Source organism: Mandrillus leucophaeus, unplaced genomic scaffold, assembly GCF_000951045.1.
Source record: "Mandrillus leucophaeus isolate KB7577 unplaced genomic scaffold, Mleu.le_1.0 Scaffold145, whole genome shotgun sequence".
Classification (NCBI taxonomy): domain Eukaryota; kingdom Metazoa; phylum Chordata; class Mammalia; order Primates; family Cercopithecidae; genus Mandrillus; species Mandrillus leucophaeus.
Window position 1 is genome coordinate 381,039 of NW_012101421.1, and position 11,978 is coordinate 393,016.

General features: G+C 35.9%; 1 protein-coding gene across 1 annotated transcript in view; it reads left to right on the forward strand.

Moving 5' to 3' along the window:
* Positions 1 to 6,731: 6,731 nt before the first annotated feature.
* Positions 6,732 to 11,978, forward strand: part of DSG1 (desmoglein 1) — a 35,781-nt gene continuing 30,534 nt past the window's right edge. The window contains exon 1 of the mRNA XM_011974368.1: positions 6,732 to 6,991. Within this exon, the coding sequence (XP_011829758.1) occupies positions 6,944 to 6,991 (48 nt within the window). The 5' untranslated portion in view covers positions 6,732 to 6,943. The remainder of the gene's footprint in view (positions 6,992 to 11,978) is intronic.

An 11,978-nucleotide genomic window follows, 5' to 3' on the forward strand; every position in this document is an offset into this window, starting at 1 on the left:
CTCTCCAGCATCTGTTGTTTCCTGACTTTTTAATGATCACCATTCTAACTATGTAACAAATCTGCACATTCTGCACATGGATCCCAGAACTTAAAGTAAAATTTAAATTTTTTTTAATTGTCCTGGCAACTATCACAGTCCCTACCAGGGCTCAGGAAACATCAGTGCAATTGGATTTTTAAAACTGCAGTCAAAAAACAGTTTCTGAAAATGATGGAGTAAGCTGTTTACATGCCCACGGGCTATACACATACCCATAAATGAAAAATATCCTGGACAAACATCAATCACGACTATTACCTTTCATATTGGTATCATCACTATCAAAAGCCGGGTCTTCAAAAATGAAAGGCAATGGTGGAGAAATCTTAAGACCATAAGGGTGATGGCACTTTGTTTCCATCATATACAATAAATAACCTGCAGACATAAATTTGCCATAATGTTTTTACAACATAAAGTCATTTTCATCTGAGAGGAAATATGGAGTTACTGCATTTTCTTTTCTTTCCTTTCCTTTTTTTTTTTTTTTTTTTTGACGGGGTCTTAATATTGCCCAAGCTGCAGTGTGGTGGCATGATCTCAGCTCAGTACATCCTCTGCCTCCCAACCTCAAGCAATACTCCCACCTGAGCCTCCTGAGTAGCTGGGACTACAGGTGTGCACCACCACACCCAGCTAATTTTCACATTCATTTGTAGGGACATGGTTTCTCCATTTTGTCCAGGCTTGTCTTGAACTCCCAGGCTCAAGCCATTCTCCTGCCTCAGCTTCCCGAAGTGCTGGGATTACAGGCATTAGCTACTGCGCCCAGCCTACAGCACTTTCTTAAGAAGAGGCATGACATAAAGAAAGCAATGTTTTAGAAACACTATTCTGGAAAATAAATACAACGTGGACTAAGATGAAGAGTTTGGATACAAAATGTATAATCAGAAGTATGCACAGCAACGCCAGGTGAAGGGGGCCTGGAGAGAAACAATGAGAGCAGAAATGAAGACTGAAAGGCAAAATGCAGACAATAGAAGCAATTGACTATGGCTGTATTCAATTAAACACTATAAAATTTAAAGTATAAGATGAGAGATTTAGGTAAGCTACAAAGAAAGGAAGCAATTAAGTATTTTAGCAATCAGTTCTATTATGCTACAAATGTGTAGCCATTAACATTATAAGATTTCTCTCATGTCACCTCCAATAAAACTGGGCTATGGATTCCCAAAGCATTTTATGTACGCTTCTGTTCAGCAAGTGGAAAAAAAAAAATCTGTTGTTTTCTCCATTCCACTTAGCTTGGAGCCTCATGAGGGCAAGGACCGTATTCTATCCATCTTTGTAACCTCAGTCACTAGTATAGTGCAAGAAATATCGTAGGCCAAAAAAATAAATGCTGTAGAACTGGCCTGGTGATAACATATTACAAGAAAAAAAAAAAAAAGCCTGAAGTTGCACATGAAATCCAAACACTCCAGTGGGATGGTGGCTAACCCACATAGGTGTATGAGTAGAACAGTCTTCCAGAAGGGAGTAGAAATACTTCTGTGTCAGTGTGTTTGTAGCTACAAGGTAAGCTCCTTAAGAGCAGAGTTCAAAATTGTTTCGAACACAGTGCCTAGTACAGTGATGAACATGTAGCAATACTCAGAATTAATATATATTTTTAACTTCTTCAAAACACAAGCAATAATAGCTTAGTCTCTTTCACCATTCTTATTTCATCATAAAATACTCACATATTAGATAGAGGTCACAGTAGTTCTCAAAATCATTTAAGATTTTCCCTTGTTTATAAACATTGTTTCTATATAGAGAAAGGCATAAAAAGATGTAATGCTGTTGAATTCTCATTCTAGAATTGACTGGAGAAAAATAATTAAGATTTCCCTTAGATCTAGAAAGAAAGGAAGAAGAGTTAGGCTGTAGATTATTTTGGTCAATTATAAACAAAATCTCTCTAAACATATAAAACTAAAACTACAGTTTTATTGTAAATATCTTTTTCTCAGTGATTGGTTTTTTTAATTTTTTTTTTTTTCAATTTGAGATGGAGTCTCGCTCTGTTGCTCAAGCTGTCGTGCAGTGGCACCATCCCAGCTCACTGCAGCCTCCCCCTCCCCAGTTTAAGCAATTCTCCTGCCTCAGCCTCCCAAGTAGCTGGGATTACAGGTGTCTGCCACCACACCTGACTAATTTTTGTATTTTTTAGTAGAGATGGAGTTTCACCATGTTGGCCAGGTTGCTCTCGAACTTCTGACCTCAAGTGATCCGCCCCCCTCGGCCTCCCAAAGTGCTGGGATTACAGCCAAGAGCCACCACGCCTGGCCTAGGTTTTTAAATTTTAATGGTTACTTTCAGTCATCATGATTTCTGTTCACATCCTTGAGATCAATTTTTTGACTTCTCCTAAAATCAACTAATCTACTCATGAGTCATATTCCGTACTGCAAGCTATAATCTATTCATCTAGTCAAGGGATTGTCAAACATTTTCTGTAAAGGGCAAGAGAAGTAATTATTTTAGGCTTTCTACACCAACATGGTCTCTGTCATAACTTCTTAGCCCTGCTGTTGTAGAGTGAAAGGAGCCACAATTTATATGCAAATGACTATGACTGTGTTCAACTAAAAAAAAAACAAAAACCACACAGTGGACCCTATTTGACCCATGGCAATAATTTGCTGACATCTACTTAAGTTCATTATTTTTACTTTTATTAGGAAAATTTTCAAATATACACAAAACAAAGAAAACCATACGATATCATTTAGATTTAACAGTTGTTAATATTTTGTCATATTTATTTTATCTGTTTCACTGCTGAACTATCATGAAGAAAATTTCCATCATCATGACATTTCACTCCTAACATAATTCACATATCTGTAAAAATAGACATAATATGGCCAGGCACGGTGGCTCACACTTGTAATCCAAGCACTTTGGGAGGCTGAGAAAGGTAGAATGCTTGAGGTCAGGAGCTCAAGACCAGCCTGGCAACATGGTGAAACCCCATCTCTACTAAAACTACAAAAAATTAGCTGGGCGTAGTGGCTCACACCTGTAGACCCAGCTACTCGGGAGGCTGAGGCACGAGAATTACTTGTTCTGGGAGACAGAGGTTGCAGTGAGCTGAGATCGCGCTACTGCACTCCAGCCTGGGCAAGAGAGCTAGATGCATCTCAAAAAAAATAAAAAGACATAATATAATATAACCTGATAAAATAGGTCATACTTTTCTATAGTTCCTATTTAAATTTTCCAAGATATTCAATATTCCAAAATTACTTCTGTAGCTCTTTTGTCCAAACCAAAAATCCACTTACCAACCAGACATTGCATGTGATTGTTATATATTAAAAAGAAAAGTATCTTTTAATTTAAAATGCAACCCCCATCTCCCAGACATATGTGGGTGTGACATTGACTCTTTGAGGAATAGTTTAATTTTAAACAATGTGAACAAGATCTACAATCAATATATCTCATGGGAATATTACAACACTATAGAGGCAAAAAGAAAATTTTTATTTATATAATGCCTAACATATTTACTTCAATTTCTCCTCCAGTTTTAAGTTTTTTACCTTTGACCTATTTTTTAAACAATTTGTAGAGTTCATTAGGAAAATTTAGACACATATGTAAAACTAGAGGTTCACATATAACATTAAAACATAGTTAACAGTAATTTATGGTATATTTCAATATAGCTACAAGAGAAGAATTGTAAGCTTCCCAACACAAGGACATAATAAATGTTTGAGGTGACGGATGTCACAGTTGCCCTGAGTTAATCATTATAACAACGCATACAGGTATGCAAACATCACATGCACCCCGAAAATATGTACAGCTACTATATATCAATTTAAAAATACTTTATTGCTAAATGGAAAAAAAGCACATTCCAAAGAATTTCTCTGAAATACGAATTCATGCTATGGATGCTATGTAAATGAAGGTGGATAAAACAGTTACTGCCTTTAGGCTTGAGAACTTCTAGATCAATACAACATGTTACCTTTAGTTAAATAAGCAGATTATTTTGTTTTTCAAAATTACTTTTATAGAGGCTGATTATTTTGTTTTCTTAAAAGGTATTGCAATATTTCAAGCTAACAACAAATGTAGAAATGCAAACACTTAAGATACATTCTGGAGTTTGCAATGCCTTCTTAAACAGAGGAAAATCCTTTTCTCTAGAGAATTTTAGTCTCTATAGAAAGCTTTGTCAGCTCACCAGGGAAATTCCAGACAGAAAAATCACCCCAAATTTCACAAAATTTTTATGAAATGAGAACTGTTGCTATATACGTGCAGGTACACATACTGAACAACGTTCAGAGTAAAGAAAAGGAGTTCACTGAGATGGGAAAGAAGAAGCAACAGTGTGATGTGAGGTTACAGATGAGATTGCTGGAAGAAAGAATTAAAAACAATGTGAATGTGGAAATGAAACGGTTTGTGTTGCCTATGTTGTAAAGTATGTTAACTCATTGGCATTAGGAAAGAGGACCACTAAGTCAGGAAAAGGGACAGGACCAACTGAAATAGGAGTACGTGAAGGAAAACTAATTAAATGTGCTAATTGAAAGCTGGAACAACGGTGGAGTTCTCAGTTAAGAAAAGGCATAGGGTAGATTGAGAGAGTTGAGTTTGTAAAAACCAGAAGGAATTAAATCTTGGAGTAAGAGAGAAGATAGACAACAAAAGCAACGATGTCTGCACTGTCCAATATGGTAACCACTAGCCACATGTGGTTATTTAAACTTAAATTGAGCAAAGTTAAATATTCTTTTCCTTAGTCATAATAACCATATTTTAAATTCTCAGTGGCCACATATTATAAGTGGCTACCATATCTGACAGCATAAAGAGAGAACATTTTCATATTGCAGAAATTTCTACTGGATACCACTGTTCTGAGGACATTAAAATGAGTAAGAAACAGAAAAAGGTAGGGAAGGAGGCAAAGGAGAGAAAGTGATTAATAATTTCCCTCTCCCACTGTGTTTAACATCTAATTGGCTCTCATGTGATTGCCAACACAGACGCTGCTCTGCAGTGCTGGAGTTCTACCACACCTCCTCTCCAGAAAGATGTTTGGGAGGTTGCTGCCTTATGAATCACCTAGTCAGATAGGAAGGTTGGAGTGAGGCATTGAGTTAGAGGTGGAGTGAGGGTTGGGTTTAAGGAAAGGTAATTTAATGGATGAAGAAGGCCCCGTGCATGTCCTAGCATCGTGCCCAGAATCCAAGGTACATACACATTGACTTGCCACTGGAAAACTGCAAGAGTAGGTCCAGTTGTGTCTGGTGCCCAATGAGTCTTCTGTTATTCATGGTCAGACAACCTGATACTAATATATTGCTCAGACTAAGTCATAGGTTTATGCAGTCTATTTTACTTGACATTTCTCATTAGAGAAAATTGACCTTTTTCTAAATTTTCTAAATTTTATTTATTTACATCTGCTATTTACAATCATAAGCATTCTTATTCACTGCAAATAAACATGGGCAGCCTATCTCCTACCCTCTACAGTCTATGATGGATAATATGAAAATTCAAACCACACATCTTCTTGGCCACAAATCTGTAGTGAAATGACAGCCTTCTATAGACTCTCTGACCCTCAGAGATATTCTTCCTTTTGGAGACATATTGAGTATTTTTTGACCATAATCAACATCTCATCAGATAGGTCTCTTGTTCCAAGTAGCCGTTTCAAACTCTGAGGGCATCCAGTGCCTATGAGCTTCCTGCCACTCACAGTATTTATACTAGACATTGTTAGGGGAAGAGAATAGAGTCCAAAAATGTGTCCAAATGCTGCCTTGTGAAGGTTGCTATTTATTTTCACAAACCACAGGGCTGCATTCAGTTTCCCATCTACATGTGTAGGCAGCCATTTCTTCAGTGTATTCCCTATGTTCTAATTGGCTCACTGTACAGATTCTTGGCTCTGTGCTTGGGAATTGTCATTGACTTTTAACCCACCTCACCTGTTGAGCAGCTTTCTGTGTTTCCATTAGTATTTCAGGCACCAAATCTCATTTTTAAAATTATTATCAGGATTTTAATTGATAGTCCTCACTATTCACCCTTAATTAAGTTTAGTAATATTTAAATTTTTGTTTTATTGCATTTAAAAAAAAGAATCATAAAGAAAGAAAAATACTTAGGGAAAGAAAATCATTCCTTTAGAGGGAAAATGTAGGATTCCTTAGACTTAAGGCTGGTCAGTTAATGAGAATTGTGACTTATGCAGAGGATCTAATAATTATAAGCATCACGGTTTTACTTGTTTGAATTAATAACTTTAAAAAAGCCTCACTCACATTAGCAAATTTTCCTTCTCTTAACAGTTGAAAATAACTGAAACTTTCCCAACATCTACTAAAATGGAAAGTTTGTAATTTTCTACTATGACCCTAGGGTTTGGCTACAAACAGCTAATCAAATGAATAATGTGAGCATTCAAGTTATACCTACCTGTTGAATATGGGGAGAAACTAAACTACCTGTAAAGAAAGCATGGGGTGAGAAGCCCCCATCACCTGTATAACCCTCCACATTTCTGTTCACTTTAAGAGCCTGCTACTGAAAACCTTCAGTAAAGGAGTGAATCTTCCTTGCCCCATCGAGAGTTGCTTTTCAGCTGGAAGAAGGGTGTGTCCCCAAGTTTTTACCTGGGAGCAATGATGATCTTGTCAAGCATTTCAGTGAGACCAGCCCAAGTTTTTAGGGTGGGGATCCAGACTGGTTATACGTACCTTCAGTCCTTCTCCCAGAGGAAGGCAGAAACACCTCAAAGCCTGCATGTAAGAACATCTACTGAGAAATTATTTTAATCAGACACCAGCTGAGTGGGAGAAAGAAAAAGAACAGAGAAGAACAAACAAAACTCCCTTGGTCTTGGATGTAAGAGAATCCAGCAGAGATGGACTGGCGTTTCTTCAGAGTAGCTGCAGTGCTGTTCATTTTTCTGGTGAGTGGATTCTGGTAAAAACCCTTCATAATCGTGCTCCTTGTAAACAAGTGAAAACTTTTTAGAAAATGTTAATAGGCATTATTTCTAACCTAAACCCATTTAAAATATATGTTAATGACAAGGTGATTTTATGAACTAGATTTTTCAATAGCATTTCTCTCTTTAACTGAAGACTCAAGATCATGTTAATGCATCAGTGTCAACTCATTGTATTACATCTCTGACACTGAAGTCATTGCTAAGTCATGCTGGGAAAATATTGAATTTAGGAAATTCCTATCGCTCGTTAGTAGCACTTTGTGGTTCAAAATCTCTTGCAAGAGGGCTTTTAAACTAAATATCACAAGTGTGCCTGGGTTTTTAACCTAATTTTTTTTTTTTTTTAGTATCTTTGATAGTGGAATTACTCTAATTTTTAAAACATAAAAATGGCATCCACATAATTTAAAATCATAACAGTTTGTGGCTGGCCTCGCTATCCAAATAAACTCATCAGTTGCATATTTGGTTAGAATCTGTATCACTACTATACAAAGCCCCACACTGTTTACAATTTTATTTAAAACATTTTTAATTTCAAAAAATGGCAGTATAGGAGGTTTATAAATGACATATGAAGTGAAGAAGTGGCTACAATTAAAGAGTAAATATAACTATTATTACACTTGATCTTACTACTGGAATGTCAGTGATGACTGTGATACAAAAGTTGTGCACTTGATGGTCAGACGAATGTGATGAAATACTTTACCATTGCCCCCTTACATGTAATTCGTTTTCTCTTTGTAGAGATAATACTAAGTGTACCACTAATGTATTATGTCAGTTTCACTTTCAGTGAAAATTTGAAAATTGTAATCTCTCTCACAATAAGGTTAATGTAATTCAAAAAGGCAGGTGCCAAGTCAATTGCCCTCCAGCTTGGCAGGATGTATAATGCTGTGGTTCACATTTGTTTCTACTTGCTTGATTTTTGAACTGGAATGTTGGGTTGGTATAATAAGTTAGATCTTTGATTCAAGGTATGCTGGTTAGTTTGAATTCAGTTTATTAACTAAGGCGTGACATAATCAGTAGATTTAGTTATAAATGAGCATCAGTAAAATGGTGGTTTTACTTCCAAGCTTTCCTTCAAACATTAGTCTTATCCCATGATCTTTTCAGTGGATATTTAGGATCAGTTGATTTCATTACTTAGGGTTTGGTAGGGATCCCTGAGCATCATACAGTATGTCATTTGAAATGCAAGAGTTTCATATTGTCAGTAATCAAATACTTTGACTTAAAATTTCAAATAAATTTGATCCATTAAGGGCTATTATAGTTTTAGTTGATCAGCTTGTTCAGAAAGGTGTACACTAACTTTCATAGAATCTCTAAGATGTACCTTATTTCTTGATTTATTTATTTCAAATTAATTACAGCATATCAAATGTCTTTAAACAACCACTTTCTATTTAGTCATTCTTCAATAAAATGTATCATCATCAAAATCGTTTATCTTTATTGAACTTTCCCTGGCTGTGCCTAGATTGTTTTTTGTTGGTTTATGGGGTTTTTTTGGGAATGGGGGAAGAGGAGGTTACCTTATTTTATATTGAAATCAATCACAAGTCTCTCACATGCCTTATGAAAATTATTTCTCAAATAACTTACACTATCATGAATTACAATGTTTCATTTTCACATTGACATGACAGCCTTTTTTTGAAAACATTTCACTTTCTAAGGTTTGGAAGATCAAAATTTATTTTAATATTGATTTTGCCACATGGGATAATTTTGGTAATTGTCCTTTGGAGTTTCCTAATCTGTATTTTTCTTTAAAATACTTTTTTCTTCAAAACAACCACCCACTATAGCAAATTCTTTCAGTTATCTTTCTTCTAGTCCCATTATAAATGCGTGCTTTTACCAAAAAGTGAAAAAAAATCTATGTAAAGTCTTTATATTCATCTCTACTCAAAGTCAGTAAGTGGGAACCTGCATTAGGAAGTGTGTTTGTACTGTGGTTAAGGCCTTTAAGATATTCAAATTGGTCATGTCTTTTAAGTAAATCCACCTGAGAACTGGGTAACTATCTGTTTGCAAGCATACTGTGTATTCAGCTCAATGCATCTGAAGGTTGTGAACCTTGTTCAAATGAGTGGGTTGAATCAGGGAAAACAAAGCTGGAGGAGCTGCTCTTACAGCAAACAAGATTGCTCTATGGCTAGTCTATTGTTCTGACAAGTCTCCTGGACAGACAAGAGATTACACCTGCTATAACACTGCAAGTCAAACACATTTTGTTAATTCTACATCTATTTTGCTTTCTTCTTTTTGTTTCTGTATAATCATTGTATGGAGTAGGGAAAGGAGTTAGAATGTATTTTCTCTAGGCCAGAGAACAATGCTTCCTATGCACCAGATAAAAGAAATCTGTGTGCATGTGTATGACAATGGTAAAAAGTACAGCACGGTCACTGTGGGAAAGCAAAACAGAGCCAGCGGGACCTTTATGGTTTTAACGATTTCTGAAAATTACTTGCAACTTTGCCAGGTCCAATTAGTCCGTTTAAGTCACTACAAATATGAAGATGTCTTTTTCTAAAAAGGTAAATTTCTGCAGCTCATGCTCAAAGAACAGAGAAAATGACTTTTATCTATGACCATGAATGATCTGATTATTTTGGTTCATTATAGTAACCATGTTCCCCTTCTTTCTATGGGTTAATATTTCATTTCAAAACAAATAAACAAACAAACAAACAAAACTCCAACCCTCTGACCACCTGATAAACTAACTCCACAGTTTGAACTGAACTGAAATTCTGTAAAATACGAGCAGGAGTTTTTAAGAGTACTTTCTGCACTCAGGCTAAAACGCACAGAAAATAAAACACATTTCATTACATAGTTCCTAAACTTACTTGAAGACATCTTAAGTCCCCATAATTGCATTCACAGATGCCTAAAGCAAAAGAAGGACTAACAAACTAGTGCAGACCAAACAGAAGGCACGCAAAAGAGAGGGCTCTTTGTACTTTCTTGAGCATGTATTAGAGTGATATACAGCATAGAGATTAGTGTTTCAGTAAAATATTTTATAGAGAATGGAAGGAATATTTCTGTTCACCTATTCAGTGAAACTTACAAATTGCATTCAAGTATCATCATTAACAGTTATATATGGTGTTCATAAAAGCTTTATTATTTCACTGCAGATTTAGGATTAGCATCTTCTGTCACCTTTACAGAAACAGGGGGTACAAATTTATCATCGCTCAATTGGTTTGAGTTGCCGCAAAGTAAAAACATTTTGTCATCCCTGTTTTAGGAAAGGGTAGAACCTAAAGCACTGAAGAATGCTGTCTTAAATCTGAAAGGCTGACCCTAGGAATAAGATTCACTTGCTTAACAAATCTCATCAATCTAGAAATTATCTTATCTCTACCCAGAGCACTTAATTTCTGGTAACTCTTTCTCCATGATACATTAATCAAAGACCATGGCTGCTGAGTATCCCTGTGTCCTAATAGACATTGCCTAACGTATCAGCAGGAAGCCTGCTCTGCCAGGCGTCGCAATTAGATTTATAGTGCTCCCTCAACTCAGGGAACACCCTTGCCCAGTGCTGGGTCATGCCACCCTTGCTGATTATGCTTGATATACAAATTCCTTCAATGGACTTAGACAGGTCAAATTTTTTTAAATGCCATTGGCTGCTGATCCATGCTCTTAATTGGTCTATGAGAATAGGGCACAGTTTTCCATACTTGTCTAATGAGAAATCATATCTCTACAAATTAATGGTTGCCTGTTGCTCGTAAAACTGCAGGACTGTAAGTTATTTGAGGGCAGGTTCTGTGTCTGATTTGCTTTTGTATCCCTTATAGTGCCCTGCACCAGTGCAAGATTGCTCAAAAGATGTCTAATCACACACAGCAGAGGTACCACAAGGAAATTTTTGAATAATTTTTACAGCTCTTCCCCCACACACTCCAAAAAATTATTACACTATTAAACATAGAAATAATAATACTGGATTTCCCCAGCATTTTAATAGTGTAGTATTAAATTCACTTTGCATTTCATCTGAGGCTTACTATAATATTTTTAGGCCTTTAAAAGTCGTAATCTAGCATTGGATCCACATAATACACATTCATTTTGTACTTGTAAAATACACAAACAAAAAGAATAAATTAGAGAATTTAACCCATTGAGGTGTTGTCAACCCCAGACTGATACCCTTTGTCAGGGCAGTACAAAGTAAATGCAAGAGGAGGTTTTTAAAGCAAATTGTGATATTTTAGCTTTGTTTCAAGTGCATCCTTGCAATGTATGTAAAAGTTAACAATTACATTAGAATTGAATGCTTAACAAAAACTTAACAATTATGTTAGAATTGAATGCTTAGCAAAAAGTGACTGGGAAGACCATCTCACAATTGTTAAATGCAAGAGATTTTTAAAAATAAAAATAGCTTGTTACCCTCAAACCCATTTTTATTATGTGCAAGGAAGCATGAACTTCAATATTAAAAAGAAAAACATGAAAAATTACTGTAATTGGGGATTTAATAAAATTAGCCTGCAATTTTGTCTCCTGTAGCTTTTAAAAAGTACATAAATGGATTGGTTCCTAATACAGAAACGAAGGGAAAACTCATTGAGGATGCATTTCAGGTGAATTATTTACTGCTTTCATAGAATTTTAGGACTAGAGGGGACTTTTAGTCTCATATACAGCTGAGGAAACTGAGGCACAGATTGATTTAATGACTTATCCCAACATCCCTATCCACCGGGCAAGACAGCTGAGATATACTCAGCCTGACAACCCCTGTGTTCATCTCTAGGTAAATCTCCATCACAGCCTCCATAGCACACACTCCAAACTCATTTGGGAATCCAAACTTCTCCCTTAATTGCCAGAAAATAACCTCACCCTTACTCCAGGGACAAGGTCTAGGTCTTTTTTTTTCTTTTTTTTTTTTTTA